This window comes from Salvelinus alpinus, chromosome 13 (assembly GCF_045679555.1).
Source record: "Salvelinus alpinus chromosome 13, SLU_Salpinus.1, whole genome shotgun sequence".
NCBI classification, from domain to species: Eukaryota; Metazoa; Chordata; class Actinopteri; order Salmoniformes; family Salmonidae; genus Salvelinus; species Salvelinus alpinus.
In genome coordinates, this window is record NC_092098.1 from 36,751,139 (window position 1) to 36,775,313 (window position 24,175).

A 24,175-nucleotide genomic window follows, 5' to 3' on the forward strand; every position below is an offset into this window, starting at 1 on the left:
CTCAAATAAACAGCAAACCTGGTTTCAAAAAACAGATAAAGCAACACCTCGCGGCGCAACGCCTCTCCCCTAATTGACCTAGATAGTTTGTGTGTATGCATTGATATGAAGGCTACGTGTGCCTTTAAAAAAAATCTATGTAGTTCTGTCTTTGAGCTGTTCTTGTCTATTGATGTTCTGTATTATGTAATTCTGTATTATGTTTCATGTTTTGTGTGGACCCCAAGAAGAGAAGCTGCTGCTTTTGCAACAGCTAATGGGGATCCTATTAAAATACCAAATACCAAACAGGACAATCACCCAACACACCTCCAGGCTGTGTAAGGGCTATTTGACCAAGGAGAGTGATGGAGTGCTGCACCAGATGACCTGGCCTCCACAATCACCCGACCTCAACCAAATTGAGATTGTTTGGAATGAGTTGGACAGCAGAGTGAAGGAAAAGCAGCCAACAAGTGCTCAGCATATGTGGAAACTCATTCAAAACTGTTGGAAAAGCATTCTAGGTGAACCTGGTAGAGAAAATGTGTGCAAAGCTGTCATCAAAGCACGTTTGTTGTTGTTGAACGCTGTCGTACTCCGAAACTGAAACCTGAACTAAAGACCTCAATTTAAAAGCTGACAGTGTTTTAATATACTTTTATTTTATTTTTAATCCTGCGGCTCTGTTGGGCTAAATTGCTGTCAGCGCTGCTATCTGTCCCGGGATCCTGCCAGATTCCGTATAGGGGGAGAGACGCGAAAGCCCAGCTAGCCTAGCTGGCTCGGCGGTCTCAAATGGAGGCCGCTATTGAACGTGTCCAACATTGCAGGAGCTGAGTTTACTTTGCTTTGTTCCGGGACAATGTGGACCACGTTGACTTCAATGTAGCAACTGCTTGCTAGGCGGAGGACTACAGGAGCGAAGTAGCTACTCTTAGCAAGCAAGAAGAAAACCTACATAAGCTACTGGGGAACCCATGCCCACCTACTATTTCTTTTTCTTCCACCCCAGTAGCCGGATGCCGCTCTGGACTGGTGGAAGTTGAACCGCCGTGTCGGCTCTCCACAGCCGACTGGCCGGTGCTAGGCAGGGTTCCTACCCCGAAAGGGTCTCCCACTTCCCTGGAGAACAGAGCTGATCTCGACCCAAGCAACCAGCCATGGAGGTACGTCACTCGCCGTGGAAGTGGCAACGGGGGTCTTCATGGAGATGTTGAGCCCGGAACTGACACAGACCAGAAACAGCTTTGCCGTCTTGGATCCAGAGGTCCCGCGTCTTCGTTCGTGGTGGCTTCCCAATCAAGATCGGATCCGGAGGTACCTGCATCTTCGTTCTCGGCTCTGTCTCCCTCTCCGGTGACTTCTACCTCGGGTTCAGATCCTCGGAGCTCCCAGACTGTGGGGAGGAGACGGAGAGACAGCCTGGTGCGTGGGGCTGCCACAGGACCCACCAGGCTGGGGAGACCTACAGAAGGCCTGGTGCTTGGAGGAGGCACTGTAAGGACCGGGCTGTGGGGGAGCACTGGAGCTCTGGTGCGCAGCCTTGGCACCACTCCCCCAGGCTGGATGACTACTCTAGCCCGGACCCTCCAGAGTGCAGGCACAGGTTGAACCGGGCTGTGGGTGGGTTGAACCGGGCTGCGTGCTGTATCTCCGGGGGGCTGGGAGGGTGCAGTGCGTCCTATGCCTGCGCTCCGCTCGTGCCGGGCGAATGTGGGAATTGAGCCTAAGGGAGAGGTGCGCGTAGTATGCTCCAGATCTTCAGTGCTCACCCACAGCCCGGTTCAACCTGTGCCTGCACTCTGGAGGGTCCGGGCTAGAGTAGTCATCCAGCCTGGGGGAGTGGTGCCAAGGCTGCGCACCAGAGCTCCAGTAGTATCCTTAGTATTCTTTGTTTTCTTTATTATTTTGGTTTATGGGGTTGTTACCAGTCTAGGGGTTTTGTATGTCTATGGTTGCCTAGATTGGTTCTCAATTAGAGGCAGCTGTTTATCGTTGTCTCTGATTGGGAAACATATTTAGGCAGCCATATTCCTTGAGTATTTTGTGGGTGAATATCTATGTCTATGTTTAGTTGCTTGTGTCAGCACTATGATTATATAGCTTCACGTTCATTTTGTTGTTTTTGTATAGTTCATTCCGTGTTCTTTCTTTATTAAAAGAAGATGCATTCAAGTCACGCTGCGCTTTGGTCTCATCGCTATAACGAACGTGACAAAGATGTAGTGATCACAACATAATAGCCATATCTAGGAAAATCAAAGTTCCAAAGGCTGGGCCTAATATAGTGTATAAGAGGTCATAAACTCAGCAAAAAAAGAAACATCCTTTTTTCAGGACCCTGTCTTTCAAAGATAATTCAAAAAAATACAAATAACGTCACAGATCTTCATTGTAAAGGGTTTCCCATGCTTGTTCAATGAACCATAAACAATTAATGAACATGCACCGGTGGAACGGTCGTTAAGATGCTAACAGCTTACAGACGGTAGGCAATTAAGGTCTTAGGACACTAAAGAGGCCTTTCTACAGACTCTGAAAAACACCAAAAGAAAGATGCCCAGGGACCCTGCTCATCTGCGTGAACGTGCCTTAGGCATGCTGCAATGAGGCATGAGGATTGCAGATGTTTCCAGGACAATAAATTGCAATGTCCGTACTGTGAGACGCCTAAGACAGCACTACAGGGAGACAGGACGGACAGCTGAACGTCCTCACAGTGGCAGACCACGTGTAACAACACCTGCGAGGATCAGTACATCCGAACATCACATCTGCGGGACAGGTACAGGATGGCAACAACAACTGCCCGAGTTACACTAGGAACGCACAATCCCTCCATCAGTGCCCAGACTGTCCGCAATAGGCTGAGAGAGGCTGGACTGAGGGCTTTTAGGCCTGTTGTGTGGCAGGTCCTCACCAGACATCACCGGCAACAACGTCGTCTATGGGCACAAACTCACTGTCGCTGGACCAGACAAGACTGGCAAAAAGTGCTCTTCACTGATGAGTCGTGGTTTTGTCTCACCAGGGGTGATGGTCGGATTTGCGTTTATCGTCGAAGGAATGAGCGTTACACCGAGGCCTGTACTCTGGAGCGGGATCGATTTGGAGGTGGAGGGTCCGTCATGGTCTGGGGCGGTGTGTCACAGCATCATCGGACTGAGCTTGTTGTCATTGCAGGCAATCTCAACGCTGTGCTTTACAGGGAAGACATCCTCCTCCCTCATGTGGTACCCTTCCTGCAGGCTCATCCTGACATGACCCTCCAGCATGACAATGCCACTAGCCATACTGCTCGTTCTGTGCGTGATTTCCTGCAAGACAGGGATGTCAGTGTTCTGCCATTGCCAGTGAAGAGCCCGGATCTCAATCACATTGAGCACGTCTGGGACCTGTTGGATCGGAGGGTGAGGGCTAGGGCCATTCCCTCCAGAAATGTCTGGAAACTTGCAGGTGCCTTGGTGGAAGAGTGGGGTAACATCTCACAGCAAGAACTGGCAAATCTGGTGCAGTCCATGAGGAGGAGATGCACTGCAGTACTTAATGCAGCTGGTGGCCACACCAGATACTGACTGTTACTTTTGATTTTGACCCCCCCCCCCTTTGTTCAGGGACACATTATTCCATTTCTATTAGTCACATGTCTGTGGAACTTGTTCAGTTTATGTCTCAGTTGTTGAAACTTGTTATTTGTTAATACAAAATATTTACACATGTTAAGTTTGCTGAAAATAAACGCAGTTGACAGTGAGGGGACGTTTCTTTTTTTGCTGAGTTTATATAACGTACTCTGGAAATATAGCTAGCTAAAGATTTTTCGTATTTGAATAATATTATTTAACGTTTTACAAATTTTCAACGAAATGTCGAAAATATGTGTACAGTAAAGTTATAATTTGGTCCTTACCTGCCGCATGGTCATTCCAGAGGAGAAAGATCAAGACGAAGAACAATTGACGTTCGGCACGAGATCTAGCATGTCAGTCCTACATAATAATGATAATTTGAATATCATATTTTTAAGTTGTTGATTGCTACTTAGAAATATTCGAGAAATATTCGTTCAAATTTAGCAGCATATTACCTTGGATTTGTATTTGCAAATGTCAGTCTTTTTCAACACATTAAGTTCTATATTCAAAAATGTAAGTAAAACCAGAAACCTATTACTTTAAGTAAAAATCATTGATTTTCTTTTGCAATATTTACTAAGCCCGTGGGTCATTTTCTTTTCTTTTTTGTTAAGTTTACAAGAAGTTTTGTAGTGATTCATATGTTGATGATGTAAAGAATATTTGCTGGTGTGTGGTGTGTAATGAGGAGCAACCAGACGCTGCACTTGACGCATTTATTAAACTACTTATTCCAGTTACTAATAAGCACGCACCCATTAAGAAAATTACTGTAAAAACTGTTAAATCCCCTTAATTGATGAGGAATTGAAAAATTGTATGGTTGACAGGGATGAGGCATAAGGTATGGCAATTACGTCTGGCAGCCCAACTGATTGGCAAACGTACTGCAAATTAAGAAATCATGTGACTAAACTAAATAAAAATAAACTACACTATGAAACAAAGATAAATTATATAAAGAATGATAGTAAAAAGCTTTGGGGCACATTACATTCAATTTGGGGAAAAAAGCCAACTCGGCTTCTTAATTTATTGAATCAGATGGCTCATTCATCACAAAGCCCACTGATATTGCAAACTACTTTAATGACTTTTTCATTGGCAAGATAAGCAAACTTAGGGATGACATGCCAGAAACAAATGCTGACACTACACATCCAAGTATATCGGACCAAATTATGAAAGACAAGAATTGTACTTTTGAATTTCGTAAAGTCAGTGTGGAAGAGGTGAAAAAAGTATTGTTGTCTATCAACAATGACAAGCCACCAGGGTCTGACAATCTAGATGGAAAATTACTGAGGATAATAGCAGACGATATTGCCACTCCTATTTGCCACATCTTCAATTTAAACCTACTTGAGAGCGTGTGCCCTCAGGCCTGGAGGGAAGCTAAAGTCATTCCGCTACCCGAGAATAGTAAAGCCCCCTTTACTGGCTCAAACAGCCGACCAATCAGCCTGTTACCAACCCTTAGTAAACGTCTGAAAAAAAATAGTGTTTGACCAGATACAATGCTATTTTAAAGTAAATAAATTGACAACAGAATTTCAGCATGCTTATAGGGAAGGACATTCAACAAGCACAGCACTTACACAAATGACTGATGATTGACTGACAGAAATTGATGATACAATGATTATGTCGGCTGTCTTGTTAGACTTTAGTGCAGCTTTTGACATTATTGATCATAGTCTGCTGCTGGAAAAAGGTATGTGTTATGGCTTTACACCTTCTGCTATAATGTGGATAAAGAGTTACTTGTCTGACAGAACATAGAGGATGTTTTTTAATGGAAGCATATCAAATATAATCCAGTTAGAATCAAGAATTCCCCAGGGTAGATGTTTAGGCCCCTTGCTTTTTTCAATTTTTACTAACGACATGCCACTGACTTTGAGTAAAGCCAGAGTTTCTATGTATGCGGATGACTCAACACTATACATGTCAGCTACTACAGCGACTGAAATGACTGCAACACTCAACAAAGAGCTGCAGTTAGTTTCAGAGTGGGTGACAAGGAATAAGTGAGCCATAAATATTTCTAAAACTAAAAGCATTGTATTTGGAACAAAACACTCACTAAACCCTAAATCTCAACTAAATCTTGTAATAAATAATGTGGAAATTAAGCAAGTTGAGATGACTAAACTGCTTGGAGTAACACTAGATTGTAAACTGTCATTGTCAAAACATATTGATGCAGTTGTAGCTAAGATGGGGAGAAGTCTGTCTATAATAAAGCGATGCTCTACATTCTTAACAGCACTATCAACAAGGCAGGTCCTACAGGCCCTAGTTTTGTTGCACCTTGACTACTGTTCAGTCGTGTGGTCAGGTGCCACAAAAAAGGACTTAGGAAAATTGCAATTGGCTCAGAACAGGGCAGCACAGCTGGCCCTTGGATGTACACAGAGAGCTAATATTAATAATATGCATGTCAATCTCTCCTGGATGAAAGTGACTTCATCACTTCTTTTATTTATGAGAGGTATTGACATGTTGAATGCATAGGCGGAAATCCCAGGGGGGACGGGGGGGACACGACCCCCCCATCCTGGGAAAAATATGATTTGTCCCCCCCAATCTATCACTGTAAACATAACTATGTAATTTCAATAATATTAATAATACGCAATGAAAGCAGTTGTGCTGATTATAGACACTTAATAGCGCCTTTTTAAGTTTCAAAAGATTGCGACCACCCCGCCCTTTGCCTCACAATGGTTTGATCCACTGCCAGTTCTTTAGCTGGCAAGGTAATAGAGGGTTCGTATCTACTGTCTGAAAGGCACATGTACGTAACTGACGTGAGGTTAATCCAGTCAATCGCGCCATAGCAATGTTTACATTTTTATGTTGGCAGGGTTCACACACTAGCTGAATTTGCAGAGCTAGCGCGCAAACTAAAGCAAACATTAACTAGCAAGCTAGCTAGTACCTATTCCATTAATGTGGCGTCGTCAAAGATGGAATCTTTGCTATCGTCAGTTTATTCCAAGATCTGCATGCAGCTGTAGTGCTTCAAAGTCCCTGTGATAAGGTTGGCGATAAACTGAAGTCCAAACTGAACAGAACTACACTCTCTTATACCATTGTCTTAAATATATTTAATGGTCTCGTTGCAAAAGCTAAATTGTCGCTAGTGAACTTTTTTACATTTATTTTATTTCACCTTTTTTTTTTTTTTTGATTATGGCAAACACCACAGAAACGGAGTTGGTGCTCGCTAGCTTTACAAATTCAGCTATTGTTGGAAGCCAGCCAATATGAAACAAACTATATTAAAATTAGAAAAGGTTGTAGCATATGTTGTGTAAATGTGTGTGTGTGCAGCTAGACCGGCCAGCCAGCCAGCCAGGTAGAAAAATGGCAGAAAAAAGTAAAAAGACGGACATCAGAGTATTTTTCAGTACACCAAAACGCAAAGTAAGAACTCTAGTAGCCTAATATCTCAAAGACGAGTTGATAAAATGTTCATAAGAAAGAAGTGAAATGCTAATGGAATGTTTCACAATGATGTCATTAGGCAGAGCAGGCAACAGATGGCACACAGACAGCAGAGCTGGGTACAGATAGGCAGGGACAGACTGGCAGAGACAGGGAGTCTCAGGTAAGTTTGTTGAGTCTTTGTTTGGCAACATTATGAAAGGTTCTCAATTTTTTTTACTTGTAAAATAGGGACATAATTGGAAAATGCCATGGATACCCCCGCTCTCAACTTAAACTGATGACTAAACTAAGATTTGTTTATGGCAATGGTATTGCTGTTGTGATTAATTGTGTAGTTTTGGGTACCGGTAGTTAGGAGTACGGCAAACACCTTATTTCTTTTCTAGGAGACAGACTGAGTCAGTGAGGGTGGTGAAAGGGAAAGAGCCAGGGAGAGAGACTTCAGAGAACAATGTCACAGCCACGGCAGGACCAGGTGTCACCCTTGTTGCCAGCAGCACCAGTATAGGGGACAGTGGCACAGCATTGTCCAGTTACCTCAGTGATGGCACAAAACCATATCAGCCACACCCACAATTTTTGAACTGCAAACTCTTGCCAACAGAGTGTTGACGTTTCAAGAGGCCCCAAAATACAGAATGAAATTCTGAACATCATGGCCAATACAATCATTCGAGGCATTGCAGCTGAGATTAGATCTCTTCCGATTGTACAATTTTCATTAATTGTTGATGGTACTCAAGATGTCTCTGGTGCTGAACAGGAGAGTGTCTTTTTGCATTATGTTGACCATGACCTTGTCCCTCACGAGGAGTTTATTGGGCTATACAGGGTGTCGGAGACAACAGGCGAGGGCATTGCGAAAGTGGCAACTGAAGTGTTGTTGAGGCTCAATTTGCCCATGTCTGGCTTACGTGGGCAGAGTTACGATGGTGCCTCAAACATGGCAGGAAAATACACAGGTGCACAGGCAATTGTGAGAAGGCAGCAGCCATTAGCCCTCTATGTCCATTGTGGAGCACACTGTGTAAATCTGATTACACAGGCTGGCTGCTCAGCCTCCCCACTGATCCGGGATTCCCTTTCTTGGGTCCATCAGTTAGGTGTCCTCTATGACCAGTCAGGAAAGTTTAAGAGCATGTTTGAATCAATTGCCACGTCCAAAGAAACACATCTGCCCACCCGGAAACCCCAATGTCCAACAAGGTGGACTGTGCGGAATACTGCTATTAGAGCTGTGCTAGGGCAGTATGAGCGGGTACTAAGCAGCCTAGAGGAGAGTAGTTTTTAGTACATGACAGTACACGACAGTACACTTACAAATTATTTATTTCATGTTATTTTATTTAAAATTGCATACTTTGTGCGACATACTTGTCCATAGCTGCTGTTTGAAGAGTTGAGACACTGACTGAAGGATATTTTGTTTGATTTATTTGGGTTTTTCATTGAAGTAGTTATTTTGCTTTTAGAACTGTACTTATTTTAAGCTTTTTGTTCTTGTAAAGATATTGTAGTAGACTCAGGCCAGTGGCACATTTAATGACTATATAAATGTATCAGAAAAAGTCAAATTAAAAGGTCAATTCAATACGGAGACTAACTTTGTGATGGTTCTCAATGGAGATAATTTTAGATGAGATCACACCATGTTCATTGTATTTATGAAAACTACACCCATACAGTGTACAGTACCATTGCTACCTACTGGCCTTTCTTGATATTGCTAGTTGTAAGTACGAATACCTGCATACATACTGGACTGGTAAGGAGCACTGCTATAACTATTATTAGTAGTAGTATTATAATGATTTAAACATTTGAACAAGTTGGTTAAACCCTTCAGTTAACTACTGTACCTATCAATTATTCAGTTGTAGGAATTATGGTTCCTCAATATACATTTAACATATTACAACGTAGGCTATGTGTTACAGAACTACTTTTGGTGTCCCCCTCAGGAATTGCTCTTGAGAAAATGTAATGTAATTGTCCCCTCCAAGGTTGATATCAGATTTTCGCCCCTGGTTGAATGCACCGAGCTGTCTGTCTAAACTACTGGCACACAGCTCAGACACCCATGCATACCCCACAAGACATGCCACAAGAGGTCTCTTCACAGTCCACAAGAGGTCTCTTCACAGTCCCCAAGTCCAGATCACACTATGGGAGGCAGACAGTACTACATAGAGCCATGACAACATGGAATTCTATTCCACATCAAGTAACTGACGCAAGCAGTAAAATTAGATTTAAAAAACAGATTAAAAAACACCTTATGGAACAGCATGGACTGTGAAGCAACAAACATTGGCACAGACATATGCATACACATTAGAGGTCGACCGATTAATGGCCGATTAATTAGGGCCGATTTCAAGTTTTCATAACAATCGGTACTCGTCATTTTTGGAATGATGATTATGGCCGATTACATTGCACACCACGAGGAGACTGCGTGGCAGGCTGACCACTTGTTACGCGAGTGCAGCAAGGAGCCAAGGTAAGTTGCTAGCTAGTATTAAACTTATCTTATAAAAAACAATCAATCTTAACATAATCACTACTTAACTACACATAGTTGATGATATTACTAGTTTATCTAGCTTGTCCTGCGTTGCATATAATCAATGCGGTGCATGTTAATTTATCATCGAATCATAGCCTACTTCGCCAAATGGGTGATGATTTAACAAGCGCATTCGTGAAAAAACGCACTATCGTTGCACCAATGTGTACCTAACTAAAAACATCAATGCCTTTCTTAAAATCAATACACAAATATATATATTTTTTAATCTGCATAATTACTTAATATTGCCTGCTAACATATTTATTTTAACTAGGGAAATTGTGTCACTTCTGTTGCATTCTGTGCAAGCAGACTCAGGGTATATGCAGCAGTTTGGGCCCCCTGGCTCGTTGCGAACTGTGTGAAGACCATTTCTTACTAACAAAGACCGTAATTAATTTGCCAGAATATGACATAATTATGACATACCATTGAAGGTTGTGCAATGTAACAGCAATATTTAGACTTAGGGATGCCACCCGTTCGATAAAATACGGAACGGGTCCGTATTTCACTGAAAGAATAAACGTTTTGATTTCAAAATTATAGTTTCCGGATTCGACCATATTAATGACCTAAGGCTCGTATTTCTGTGTGTTATTATATTATAATTAAGTCTATGATTTGATATTTGATAGAGCAGTCTGACTGAGTGGTGGTAGGCAGCAGCAGGCTCGTAAGCATTCATTCAAACAGCACTTTCCTGCGTTTGCCAGCAGCTCTTTGCTGTGCTTCAAGCATTGCGCTGTTTATGACTTCAAGCCTATCAACTCTCAAGATTAGGCTGGCAATACTATAGTGCCTATAAGAACATCCAATAGTCAAAGGTATATGAAATACAAATGGTATAGAGAGAAATAGTCCTATAATAACTACAACCTAAAACTTAACTGGGAATATTGAAGACTCATGTTAAAAGGAACCACCAGCTTTCATATGTTCTCATGTTCTGAGCAAGGAACTTAAACGTTAGCTTTTTTACATGGCACATATTGCACTTTTACTTTCTTCTCCAAAACTGTGTTTTTGCATTATTTAAACCAAATTGGACATGTTTCATTATTTATTTGAGACTAAATTGATTTTATTTATGTATTATATAAAGTTAAAATAAAAGTGTTCATTCAGTATTGTTGTAATTGTCATTATTACAAATATATATATAAAAATCGTCCGATTCATCGGTATCGGCTTATTTTGGTCCTCCAATAATCGGTATCTGTATCGGCGTTGAAAAATCATAATCGGTCAACCTCTAATACACACACACACACACACACGCACACGCACACGCACACGCACACGCGCACACGCACACACACACTTAGTACTGTACATATGTGGTAGTGGTGGAGTAGGGGCCTGAGGGTACACAATGTGTTGTGAAATCTGTGAATGTATTGTAATGTTTTAAAATTGTATAAACTGTCTTAATTTTGCTGGACCCCAGGACCCCAGCTAATGGGGATCCATAATAAATACAAATACAAAGCAAACGGTGGATACTTTGAAGAATCTAAAATCTAAAATCTATTTAGATTTGAATGAGTAGGTGTGTCCAAACTTTTTTGGACACACCTACTCATAATTGCTCTCTCTCTCTCTCTCCCTCTCTCTCTCTCTCTCTCTCTCTCTCGCTCTCCCTCCCTTGTCCCTTCATGTCCTTCACCTGTTCTCCTTGCCATTCTGCAGCAGGGAGTGTCTGTCGGTGCTGGAGCGGTCCGTGCAGACGTATGTGTTCCGCCGGGTCATGGCACTTCCCGGGATGTTGTTCTGGGAAAGTAAGAGGGCAAATGACCATATCAGACGTTACCATAGATACCAGTTGTCACATCATACTACCAAAGAGGAGTATGATGGTGGTTGTCTTGAAACATGTGGGGACTACAACCTGGGACAGGGACATTCTTGCTAAAATTATTATTCTATTTTATCTTATTGAGTTTTATTTTATATATATTTTGTATTTTTATTACCCTTCTTCACCCATTGACTTTCTCTTTTGTTGTTGTACTGTTGAGAGGTGAACCTGCAAGAGAGCATTTCATTGCACTGTGTACTCCATGTACATCATGTGTATATGACGAATAAACAAACTTGAACAACCAGAGTCCCGCAGTATTATTTCTAAGCGCATCCGATGCAGAGTAGGCTACTACCTGGGCCAGCTCTACGGTGTGGCAAAGCCGGAAAAATTATTTGTGCCCCTGCAGTTTTCTTTCCCCATAAACATAACAAATTAGTTGGTTTTGCCAATGTAGCGCTGCCGGGCTTGCCAGAGGCTATATGCCGGGTCAGCGCTCAAGATCTGAGGAGGGTGGATGTAATAATGTAACATATAGTAGTTAAAATCCAGTGCATTCTGATTGGGCACCTAGCCATGCAATTTCATAAGGTACGCCTTCATTACCTTGTTTAGTAATGTCATTGCATCGCACCAGGGCGGGGTCAAATTGACAGTTTTTTTCTCACACAGAGGGAAAAAAAATCACTTTTGCAGACAGCTACAGCTAATACTAGTCTAGCTAGTATATACTAGTTTCGTTGCTCCAGTTACTCAACTAGTCTAAAGGCCAGTTTTATTGCTTCTTTAATCAGGACAACAGTTTTCAGCTGTGCTAACATAATTGCAAAAGGGTTTTCTAATGATCATTTAGCCTTTTAAAATGATAAACTTGGATTAGCTAACTCAACGTGCCATTGGAACACAGGAGTGATGGTTACTGATAATGGGCCTCTGTACGCCTATGTAGATATTCCATTTAAAAAATCAGCCGTTTCCAGGTACAATAGTCATTTACAACATTAACAATGTCTACACAGTATTTCTGATCAATTTCACGTTATTTCAATGGACAAAAAATTTGCTTTTCTTTCAAAAACAAGAACATTTCTAAGTGACCCCAAATTTTTTAACGGTAGTGTACAGTGGGGAGAACAAGTATTTGATACACTGCCGATTTTGCAGGTTTTCCTACTTACAAAGCATGTAGAGGTCTGACATTTTTATCATAGGTACACTTCAACTGTGAGAGACGGAATCTAAAACAAAAAATCCAGAAAATCACATTGTATGATTTTTAAGTAATTAATTTGCATTTTAATTTGCATTTTAATTTGCATTTTATTGCATGACATAAGTATTTGATCACCTATCAACCAGTAAGAATTCCGGCTCTCACAAACCTGTTAGTTTTTCTTTAAGAAGCCCTCCTGTCTCCACTCATTACCTGTATTAACTGCACCTGTTTGAACTCGTTATCTGTATAAAAGACACCTGTATACACACTCAATCAAACAGACTCCAACCTCTCCACAATGGCCAAGACCAGAGAGCTGTGTAAGGACACCAGGGATAAAATTGTAGACCTGCACAAGGCTGGGATGGGCTACAGGACAATAGGCAAGCAGCTTGGTGAGAAGGCAACAACTGTTGGCGCAATTATTAGAAAATGGAAGAAGTTCAAGATGACGGTCAATCACCCTCGGTCTGGGGCTCCATGCAAGATCTCACCTCGTGGGGCATCAATGATCATGAGGAAGGTGAGGGATCAGCCCAGAACTACACGGCAGGACCTGGTCAATGACCTGAAGAGAGTTGGGACCACAGTCTCAAAGAAAACCATGAGTAACACACTACGACGTCATGGATTAAAATCCTGCAGCGCACGCAAGGTCCCCCTGCTCAAGCCAGCGCATGTCCAGGCCCGTCTGAAGTTTGCCAATGACCATCTGGATGATCCAGAGGAGGAATGGGAGAAGGTCATGTGGTCTGATGAGACAAAAATAGAGCTTTTTGGTCTAAACTCCACTCGCCGTGTTTGGAGGAAGAAGAAGGATGAGTACAACCCCAAGAACACCATCCCAACCGTGAAGCATGGAGGTGGAAATATCATTCTTTGGGGATGTTTTTCTGCAAAGGGGACAGGACGACTACACCGTATTGAGGGGAGGATGGATGGGGCCATGTATCGCAAGATCTTGGCCAACAACCTCCTTCCCTCAGTAAGAGCATTGAAGATGGGTCGTGGCTGGGTCTTCCAGCATGACAATGACCCGAAACACACAGCCAGGGCAACTAAGGAGTGGCTCCGTAAGAAGCATCTCAAGGTCCTGGAGTGGCCTAGCCAGTCTCCAGACCTGAACCCAATAGAAAATCTTTGGAGGGAGCTGAAAGTCCGTATTGCCCAGCGACAGCCCCGAAACCTGAAGGATCTGGAGAAGGTCTGTATGGAGGAGTGGGCCAAAATCCCTGCTGCAGTGTGTGCAAACCTGGTCAAGAACTACAGGAAACGTATGATCTCTGTAATTGCAAACAAAGGATTCTGTACCAAATATTAAGTTCTGCTTTTCTGATGTATCAAATACTTATGTCATGCAATAAAATGCAAATGAATTACTTAAAAATCATACAATGTGATTTTCTGGATTTTTGTTTTAGATTCCGTCTCTCACAGTTGAAGTGTACCTATGATAAAAAATTACAGACCTCTACATGCTTTGTAAGTAGGAAAACCTGCAAAATCGGCAGTGTTTCAAATACTTGTTCTCCCCACTGTATATACAGTATACACAACTTTGCGTTATTTGATGGGTATAGAGACAATGACCAATGTAGCCTAATTGGTTGTGCTCTGAGGTGAGCCCCGGAGTGGTGTTCCTGTTATCCTGACTGTCCACTCCTGTGGTGCTGAAATTGTCCGTGCATCTAATGTTATCCTTTCACCGCGCTGACTGGCAGTAGCCTGGTGTGTTGTTGAAATGAGCACATCTTGGGCAGTCTTCGTGGGACTTGTCTTTAACATCGCATGCTTTCTTGTGTGCAAAATTACAGTTGTTGTGTATATGTCTGCATTTCAGATAGGCCTACATTTAAAAAAAAAAATTGTATGTAGGACCAATAACATGTATTGCCTACTAAAAGAAGTATGCAAACTTTCACTCTGATATCATACATTTGCATGACATAGTCATTGTGTGACAGGCCACTGTAAAAGTCAATATTATGAAAATGACACAGCCTAATTTTTCACCCCCTCCTTGCTCTCTTGCTATAGCCTGTGTGTGTTGGTTTTGAATATGCATTTTTGTTCATTTGACATTTGGTAATGTGAATCGGACCGGACCAAATGAAGAACTATAGCAAACAAACTTGTGTGAAAACGCCCTTACATACTACCCTGTGGAAATGTGCCCATACGAGTCTTATAGCTAGCAGCCATTTGCCTAAACAAGACTGCGTCCAAAATGGCACCCTATTTCCTGTGTAGTAGTGCACTACTTAGGGAATAGGAAGCCATTTCAAACGCATATCTTGAAACAGAAATCTTTCCCAGGGCGCGTCCGAAATGGTATTGTAATCTGTATAGTAATGCACTACTTATGGAATAAGGTGCCATTTCAAATGCAGCCCTATAACCCCCCCACCACCCAACCCACCCATCCTACCTCACTGTTCCTCACCGTGGTGGCAGTCATCTCCTTTCGGCGGTCGGGGATCTCTGACTTGTTGGGGTTATTGGCACTGCTGACCATGGGACTGGAGGGTGGCAGCGAGCGACTGCCCATCACGCTGCAGCTGGCCTTACGCGGGGGCATGCGCCCCTCCCGCAGCTCCCGGTCACCTGTGCTGGTGGGGCTCCGCTTGGGGTGCATGACCGGCATGGAGGGCCCGCCTGAGGGGGTAACACACATGTTAACACTGGCACACAGACAGATACACACACATGCACACACTCACAGACACTTAGTCAGTGGACAGGACAGGAGCTGAGGATATGGGAAGGATGACCACATGTCCCGGATTGTGCAGGACAGTCCCACATTTTGTCCCGTAACCAAACAATCATGTCCCGCATTTTATAAATTTAAACAACAATTTTTTTTTGTCCCATATGTAAGTCAGAAATGTTTTCTCTCCAAATCAAATCAAATTTGACTTGTCACATGCTCTGAATATAACAGGTATTACAGTTAAATGCTTGCTTACTTTCTTACTTACAAGCCCCTAACCAACAATGCAATTTTAAGAAAAATAAGTGTTAAGTCAAAAAAAGATAAGTAAAAAATAAAAATAAAAAATAATTAAAGAGCAGCAGTAAAATAACAGTAGCGAGGCTATATACAGGGGGTACCAGTAAAGAGTTAATGTGCGGGGGCACAGGTTAGTCGAGGTAATTGAGGTAATACAGTTGAAGTCGGAAGTTTACATACACCTTAGCCGAATACATTTAAACTCCGTTTTTCACAATTCCTGACATTTAATCTGAGTAAAAATGCCCTGTCTTAGGTCAGTTAGGATCACCACTTTATTTAAAAAATGTGAAATGTCAGAATAATAGTAGAGAGAATGATTTCTTTCAGCTTGTATTTCTTTCATCATATTCCCAGTGGGTCAGAAGTTTACATACACTCAATTAGTATTTGGTAGCATTTCCTTTAAATTGTTTTACTTGGTTCAAACGTTTTGGGTAGCCTTCCACAAGCTTCCCACAATAAGTTGGGTGAATTTTGGCCCATTCCTCCTGACAGAGCTGGTGTAACTGAGTCAGGTTTGTAGGCGTCCTTGCTCGCCCATGCTTTTTCAGTTCTGCCCACACATTTTCTATAGGATTGAGGTCAGGGCTTTGTGATGGCCACTCCAATACCTTAACTTTGTTGTCCTTAAGCCATTTTGACACAACTTTGGAAGTATGCTTAGGGTCATTGTCCATTTGGAAGACCCATTTGCGACCCATTAACTTCCTGACTGATGTCTTGAGATGTTGCTTCAATATATCCACATAATTTTCCATCCTCATGATGCCATCTATTTTGTGAAGGGCACCAGTCCCTCCTGCAGCAAAGCACCCCCACAACATGATGCTGCCACCCCCGTGCTTCACGGTTGGGATGGTGTTCTTCGGCTTGCAAGCCTCCCCTTTTTCCTCCAAACATAACGATGGTCATTATGGCCAAACAGTTCTATTTTTGTTTCATCAGACCAGAGGACATTTCTCCAAAAAGTACGATATTTGTCCCCATGTGCAGTTGTAAACCGTAGTCTGACTTTTTTATGGCAGTTTTGGAGCAGTGGCTTCTTCCTTGCTGAGCAGCCTTTCAGGTTATGTCGATATAGGACTCGTTTTTACTGTGGATATAGATACTTTTGTACCTGTTTCCTCCAGCATCTTCACAGGGTCTTTTGCTGTTATTCTAGGATTGATTTGCACTTTTCACACCAAAGTACGTTCATCTCTAGAAGACAGAACTCCTTCCTGAGCGGTATGACGGCTGCGTGGTCCCATGGTGTTTATACTTGCGTGCTATTGTTTGTACAGATTAACATGGTACCTTCAGGCGTTTGGAAATTGCTCCCAAGGATGAACCAGACTTGTGGAGGTCTACAATTTTTTTCTGAGGTCTTGGCTGATTTCTTTTGATTTTCGAATGATGTCAAGCAAAGAGGCACTGAGTTTGAAGGTAGGCCTTGAAATACATCCACAGGTACACCTCCAATTGACTCAAATTATGTCGATTAGCCTATCAGAAGCTTCTAAAGCCATTACCTCGTTTTCTGGAATTTTCCAAGCTGTTTAAAGGCACAGTCAACTTAGTGTATGTACATTTCTGACCCACTGGAATTGTGATACAGTGAGTTATAAGTGAAATAATCTGTCTGTAAACAATTGTTGGAAAAATTACTTGTGTCATGCACAAAGTAGATGTCCTAATCGACTTGCCAAAACTATAGTTTGTGGAGAATTTTGTGGAGTGGTTGTAAAATGAGTTTTAATGACTCCAACCTAAGTGTATGTAAACTTCCCAATTTTTCGGGCCTTCCTCTGACACTGCCTGGTATAGAGGTCCTGGATGGCAGGAAGCTTGGCCCCAGTGATGTACTGGGCCGTACGCACTACCCTCTGTAGGGCCTTGCATTCAGAGGCCGATTAGTTGCCATACCAGATAGTGATCAACCAGTTAGGATGCTCTCGATGGTGCAGCTGTAGAACCTTTTGATGATCTGAGGATCCATGCCAAATCTTTTCAGATTTGCCCTCTTCACGACTGTCTTGGTGTGCTTGGACCATGTAGGGGCTAACATGGTCCAGTTTGATGAAGTGCTACAAATGTAAGTAAATAGCCGTATTAGACTGAAAGATAAGGTAATTTCGTCAAACGTGTGAGAGTCTCCACGCCATCGGCTCCTTACAAGGCACCCTGACCTACGTCCCCAATATCTCTGTCTCCTCTTCATGCGAATGACGTGGATTTGGGCCTTGTCGGGTGTCTGAAGTAAATCCTACATGTCCGACTCGTTAAAGAAAAAATACTTGTCCAGTTCGAAGGTGAGTAATCGCTGTTCTGATGTCCAGAAGCTCTTTTCGGTCATAAGAGACGGTGGCAGAAACATTATGTACAAAATAAGTTACAAAAAAACCACACACAATAGCACACTTGGTTAGGACGCCGTAAATCGGCAGCCATCTCCACCGACGCCATTATTCAACATTCTTATGATACATATATTTTAAGCTCAACGTGACTGCAATTCCACCCTGTCTCTTGTCGTCACGCAATCACGTTGAGCTTAAAATATATGTATCATAAGAATGTGGTACTGGTGATGATAAACACTTCTCCAATCGTTGTTGAGATCTGATATTCTGCGCAGCGCAAAACAAGATTTCAACCAATCACATTTCTCAAATTCTTTCAACTAAATTCCAGCTAATCTTGGAGAGGACAGTTAGGCCTAACTACTTACAAAAGTGTAATTCTGTTGAAGTGCTACAAATGTATATATAAATGCATATTCCCATGAAACTGATTGAGATCAAATAATTGGCATGCAGATGCAGTTTGTACATTTCACCGTATAACGTGAAGAATTATCATTCACGATTGACAGTGATGATGGCCTATTTTGAAATGAGGTATACCTAACTTGGTGTTTGAGGGTATTAAAATTATAAAATTCTTGTATCAATATGTGGTCAGATGTTGCAATTGGAGGATGCATTTTATATAATGATATTCAATAGGCTATCTGTTGGTAGAAACTTTGAGAAATTATGATGTTATTTACATTTGTATTGCGCTCCGGCACCTAAACAATGTCCACTACACCATGAGCGGAATTAGGATTTCTGTGTTTGTGGGGGGGGGGGGGTATGAGATGGTGAGGGAAGGTACAGTAGAATCTACAGTAGAAAGTAAACAAGAGGGTACAGTAGAAGGTGCAGCAGAATGCACAGTTGAACACTCACAGAAGTCACTGTGCCGCCGCTGCCTGTGATAGGTGGAAGCGCTACGCTGGGTCTTGCTGTGCGAGGAGGATGAAGAGGAGGAAGAGGAGCCTGCAATGGCCAAGGAGTGCTTGTTGGTCCCGTTGGTGATGGGGCTGGGCCGGACCCGTGCAAGGGACAGGGTACTGGCCAAACGAGACTCGCCACCATCCTGTTACCAAGACAACCACAGCACGGGTGTTAACTAGCTGCATGGACTAAATGTGGAGCCACCAAGAGCACTGTGGCTTTCCGTGTACCGATATGTTGTTTTACATTCACATAATACGCCTATATAAATATCAAAATACCTCTATTGTTTGTCTACATAATTCTTCATCAAATAAGCATTTTAGTATGTCCTTACAAAAATACATATTCTTACCTAAATCCAGTATACATACTGATTACTAGGGCTGCAGTGTTTTTCTGTGTAATAGCACATTGATATCTTGTGCTTCCCTCTGGTGGCCAGGCCCAGACTGCTCACCTCATTCTTGAGGCCCAGCAATAGGTAGGTAGCGGTGACCTCGTTGTACTTCTGGTTGAGCAGAGCGTCCTTGATCTCCTCGGGAGTAAAGCCCATCCCCACCATCACCTCTGAAGACCACAAATAAGGGGAGATGGGGAAAAAGAAGGTGGCCATTTTGGAAATCATTTTAAGTTAAAGTTCATTTTAAGCTAACATTTCATGAACAGATATTACCTGAAAGGATACTGTATCTGAAATGTGTTTCATAAGAATGTCAAAAGGCATGAAGTGACCTGGCTAAATAAGCCACCAGAGCCAAAATGGAAGAGTAACACATTGCCTTTAGTGCCGAAATGGTGGATAGCAACGCAGTGGCCTGGACATAGCTGGCTCACCTATGCGAGCGGCATCACTGTAGTCCTCAACAGGCTCTATATGGGGCTTCAAGGAATCCTCATCATACCCTGCGTTTATCCACTTGTCCTTCATGACTTGCTGTGGAGATCACAACAAGATTCCATGTTAGAGTAGCTAAAGTTGGAAATCCTGTGTGTGTGTGTGTGTGTGTGTTGGAGATTTGGGGATGTAGGTGAAATTCATGTTATGGTGGTTTGTATACCAGTATCGTAATACTCATTAGTATCGTGGCAAGGAAACAAAACACGAAGTGGATTGAACTTCTTAAGGAAAACCACCCTAATGTTGGAAAAAAACATTATGTTGTCATCCAGAGACACATGTGTTTATTTTCCAAGCTATAGCACACAATATTTAACATACAGGAGGTTTTTAAAGGACCAAAGTGTTTGGTCTGCTTTGTGTAAAAAAATTGCCATGGAAAAATACTGGTATGGTCCTGGCCCTAGTGGTTTGGAGCTTTATTACATGTTGGGGTATTAGTGTGTGACATGTGCACTGCTGTTATACCCTTTTTACACTACTGAGCCAAACCGAACCGAGCCAAGCTGTACTGGGCTGGCATAGTTACACATCCACTATAATTGCTAAAACTATGCAAGAAAGGACAATGTGAAAAGACAATATCCAAGCCAGCACAATACGGTTTGGTTTGGTCCTATAGTGTGAATCAGGCATGTGTGGTTGGTTCTCCTCACATCTAAGGTGCAGCGCTTGGTGGGATTGAGCACCAGGAACCGGCGTAGGATCCCCTCGCAGTCGGTGGACATGTAGAAGGGCACACGATACTTCCCTCTCAGGACGCGCTCACGCAGCTCCTGTGGGCAGTGACAAACACACACACATACACACACGTTTTTAAGCACACACCGAACACACACACCAAATGCGGATTGTCAACCACAGACCAAAAACACATCGTCAAGCACACACCAAACTTGATGTCAACACACCAAATACACAAGAAAACAGAAATAGTCAAACACACATCAAACAACAGGCCAACCCCGACACACACCAACACAGACATACAGTACATAATCACAGCCGTATATATTCCCCCCCAAGCAGACACATCGATGGCCCTGAACAAACTTTATCTGACTCTATGTAAACTGGAAACCACACATCCTGAGGCTGCATTCATTGTAGCTGGGGATTTTAACAAGGCTAATCTGAAAACAAGACTCCCTAAATTCTATCAGCATATCGATTGTGCTACCAGTGCTGGTAAAACCCTGGATCATTGTTATTCTAACTTCCACAACGCATATAAGGCCCTCCCCCGCCTTCCTTTCGGAAAAGCTGACCACGACTCCATTTTGTTGCTTCCAGCCTACAAACAGAAACTAAAACAAGAAGCCCCCGCGCTCAGGTCTGTTCAACGCTGGTCCGACCAATCTGATTCCACGCTTCAAGACTGCTTCGATCACGTGGATTGGGATATATTCCGCATCGCGTCCAACATCAACATTGACGAATACACTGATTCGGTGAGCGAGTTCATTAGAAAGTGCATCGGAGACGTCGTACCCACAGCAACGATTAAAACATTCCCAAACCAGAAACCGTGGATTGATGGCAGCATTCGCGCGAAACTGAAAGCGCGAACCACTGCTTTTAACCAGGGCAAGGTGACCGGAAACATGACCAAATACAAACAGTGTAGCTATCCCCTCCGCAAGGCAATCAACCAAGCTAAGTGCCAGTATAGAGACAAAGTAGAGTCGCAATTCAACAGCTCAGACACAAGAGGTATGTGGCAGGGTCTACAGTCAATCACGGATTACAAAAAGAAAACCAGCCCTGTCGCGGACCAGGATGTCTTGCTCCCAGACAGACTAAATAACTTTTTTGCTCGCTTTGAGGACAATACAGTGCCACTGACACGGCCCGCTACCAAAACCTGCAGGCTCTCCTTCACTGCAGCCGAGGTGAGTAAAACATTTAAACGTGTTAACCCTCGCAAGGCTGCAGGCCCAGACGGCATTCCCAGCCGCGTCCTCAGAGCATGCGCAGACCAGCTGGCTGGTGTGTTTACGGACATATTCAATCAATCCTTATCCCAGTCTGCTGCTCCCACATGCTTCAAGAGGGCCACCATTGTTCCTGTTCCCAAGAAAGCTAAGGTAACTGAGCTAAACGACTACCGCCCCGTAGCACTCACTTCCATCATCATGAAGTGCTTTGAGAGACTAGTCAAGGACCATATCACCTCCACCCTACCTGACACCCGAGACCCACTCCAATTTGCTTACCGACCCAATAGGTCCACAGATGACGCAATCGCAACCACACTGCACACTGTCCTAACCCATCTGGACAAGAGGAATACCTATGTGAGAATGCTGTTCATCGACTACAGCTCAGCATTTAACACCATTGTACCCTCCAAACTCGTCATCAAGCTCGAGACCCTGGGTCTCGACCCCGCCCTGTGCAACTGGGTACTGGATTTCCTGACGGGCCGCCCCCAGGTGGTGAGGGTAGGTAACAACATCTCCACCCCGCTGATCCTCAACACTGGGGCCCCACAAGGGTGCGTTCTGAGCCCTCTCCTGTACTCCCTGTTCACCCACGACTGCGTGGCCATGCACGCCTCCAACTCAATCATCAAGTTTGCGGACGACACTACAGTGGTAGGCTTGATTACCAACAACGACGAGACGGCCTACAGGGAGGAGGTGAGGGCCCTCGGAGTGTGGTGTCAGGAAAATAACCTCACACTCAACGTCAACAAAACAAAGGAGATGATTGTGGACTTCAGGAAACAGCAGAGGGAGCACCCCCCTATCCACATCGACGGGACAGTAGTGGAGAGGGTAGTAAGTTTTAAGTTCCTCGGCGTACACATCACGGACAAACTGAATTGGTCCACCCACACAGACAGCGTTGTGAAGAAGGCGCAGCAGCGCCTCTTCAACCTCAGCAGGCTGAAGAAATTCGGCTTGTCACCAAAAGCACTCACAAACTTCTACAGATGCACAATCGAGAGCATCCTGTCGGGCTGTATCACCGCCTGGTACGGCAACTGCTCCGCCCACAACCGTAAGGCTCTCCAGAGGGTAGTGAGGTCTGCACAACGCATCACCGGGGGCAAACTACCTGCCCTCCAGGACAACTACAGCACCCGATGTCACAGGAAGGCCATAAAGATCATCAAGGACAACAACCACCCGAGCCACTGCCTGTTCACCCCGCTATCATCCAGAAGGCGAGGTCAGTACAGGTGCATCAAAGCAGGGACCGAGAGACTGAAAAACAGCTTCTATCTCAAGGCCATCAGACTGTTACTACTACTAACATTTAGTGGCTGCTACAAACATACTGACTCAACTCCAGCCACTTTAATAATGGGAATTGGTGGAAATGTATGTAAAAATGTATCACTAGCCACTTTAAACAATGCCACTTAATATAATGTTTACATACCCTACATTACTCATCTCATATGTATATGTATATACTGTACTCTATATCATCTACTGCATCTTGCCATCTTTATGTAATACATGTATCACTAGCCACTTTAAACTATGCCACTTTATGTTTATATACCCTACATTACTCAGCTCATATGTATATACTGTACTCTATACCATCTACTGCATCTTGCCTATGCCGTTCTGTACCATCACTCATTCATATATCTTTATGTACATATTCTTTATCCCTTTACACTTGTGTGTATAAGGTAGTAGTTGTGGAATTGTTAGGTTAGATTACTGGTTGGTTATTACTGCATTGTCGGAACTAGAAGCACAAGCATTTCGCTACACTCGCATTAACATCTGCTAACCATGTGTATGTGACAAATAAAATTTGATTTGGTTTGATTTGATTTGAAATAAGACACCCATTGTACACTTAATGCACTCTGCACTCACTACAACACTATATCCTATGAAGCGTTCGGATTAGCAGCTGGTCGAAGGACCAGAGTGCACAGTTTGATTCCCAGACTACAGACATCCACCTCTAACCCCCCCCCCCCCCCCACACCCAACGCCTCACTGCCTCACCTCCCCCACATACACACCTTGAGGTTCTGCCCATCGAACGGCAGCGACCCTGACACCAGCGTGTACAGTATGACCCCCAGGCTCCAGACGTCCACCTCAGGCCCGTCGTACTTCTTCCCCTGGAACAGTTCCGGGGCAGCATAGGGCGGGGAGCCACAGAACGTGTCCAGCTTGTTGCCCAGCGTGAACTCATTACTGAAGCCGAAGTCGGCGATCTTGATGTTGGCGTTGGCGTCCAGCAGGAGGTTCTCGGCCTGGAGAAGGGATGGAGGGAAGAGAGGGACGAGAGAGAGTAGAGGGAAAGAAGGATGGAGGGGTAGAGGGATACATGGAGCAGATGGACGGAGGGATAG

At 43.5% G+C, this 24,175-nt stretch overlaps 1 protein-coding gene across 11 annotated transcripts in view; it reads right to left on the reverse strand.

The window, feature by feature from the left end:
- Positions 1-24,175, reverse strand: part of LOC139537615 (MAP/microtubule affinity-regulating kinase 4-like) — a 75,102-nt gene that overhangs the window by 18,761 nt on the left and 32,166 nt on the right. For 7 of the 11 annotated variants that reach the window (XM_071339141.1, XM_071339138.1, XM_071339136.1 and 4 more), the window contains 7 exons: positions 23,840-24,076; positions 20,499-20,618; positions 19,779-19,878; positions 19,402-19,511; positions 18,894-19,083; positions 15,094-15,320; positions 11,315-11,418 (listed from right to left, as the gene is read on the reverse strand). In XM_071339141.1, the coding sequence (XP_071195242.1) occupies positions 11,315-11,418; positions 15,094-15,320; positions 18,894-19,083; positions 19,402-19,511; positions 19,779-19,878; positions 20,499-20,618; positions 23,840-24,076 (1,088 nt within the window). The remainder of the gene's footprint in view (positions 1-11,314; positions 11,419-15,093; positions 15,321-18,893; positions 19,084-19,401; positions 19,512-19,778; positions 19,879-20,498; positions 20,619-23,839; positions 24,077-24,175) is intronic. The other 4 variants (XM_071339142.1, XM_071339140.1, XM_071339137.1 and 1 more) reach the window with 1 other exon arrangement.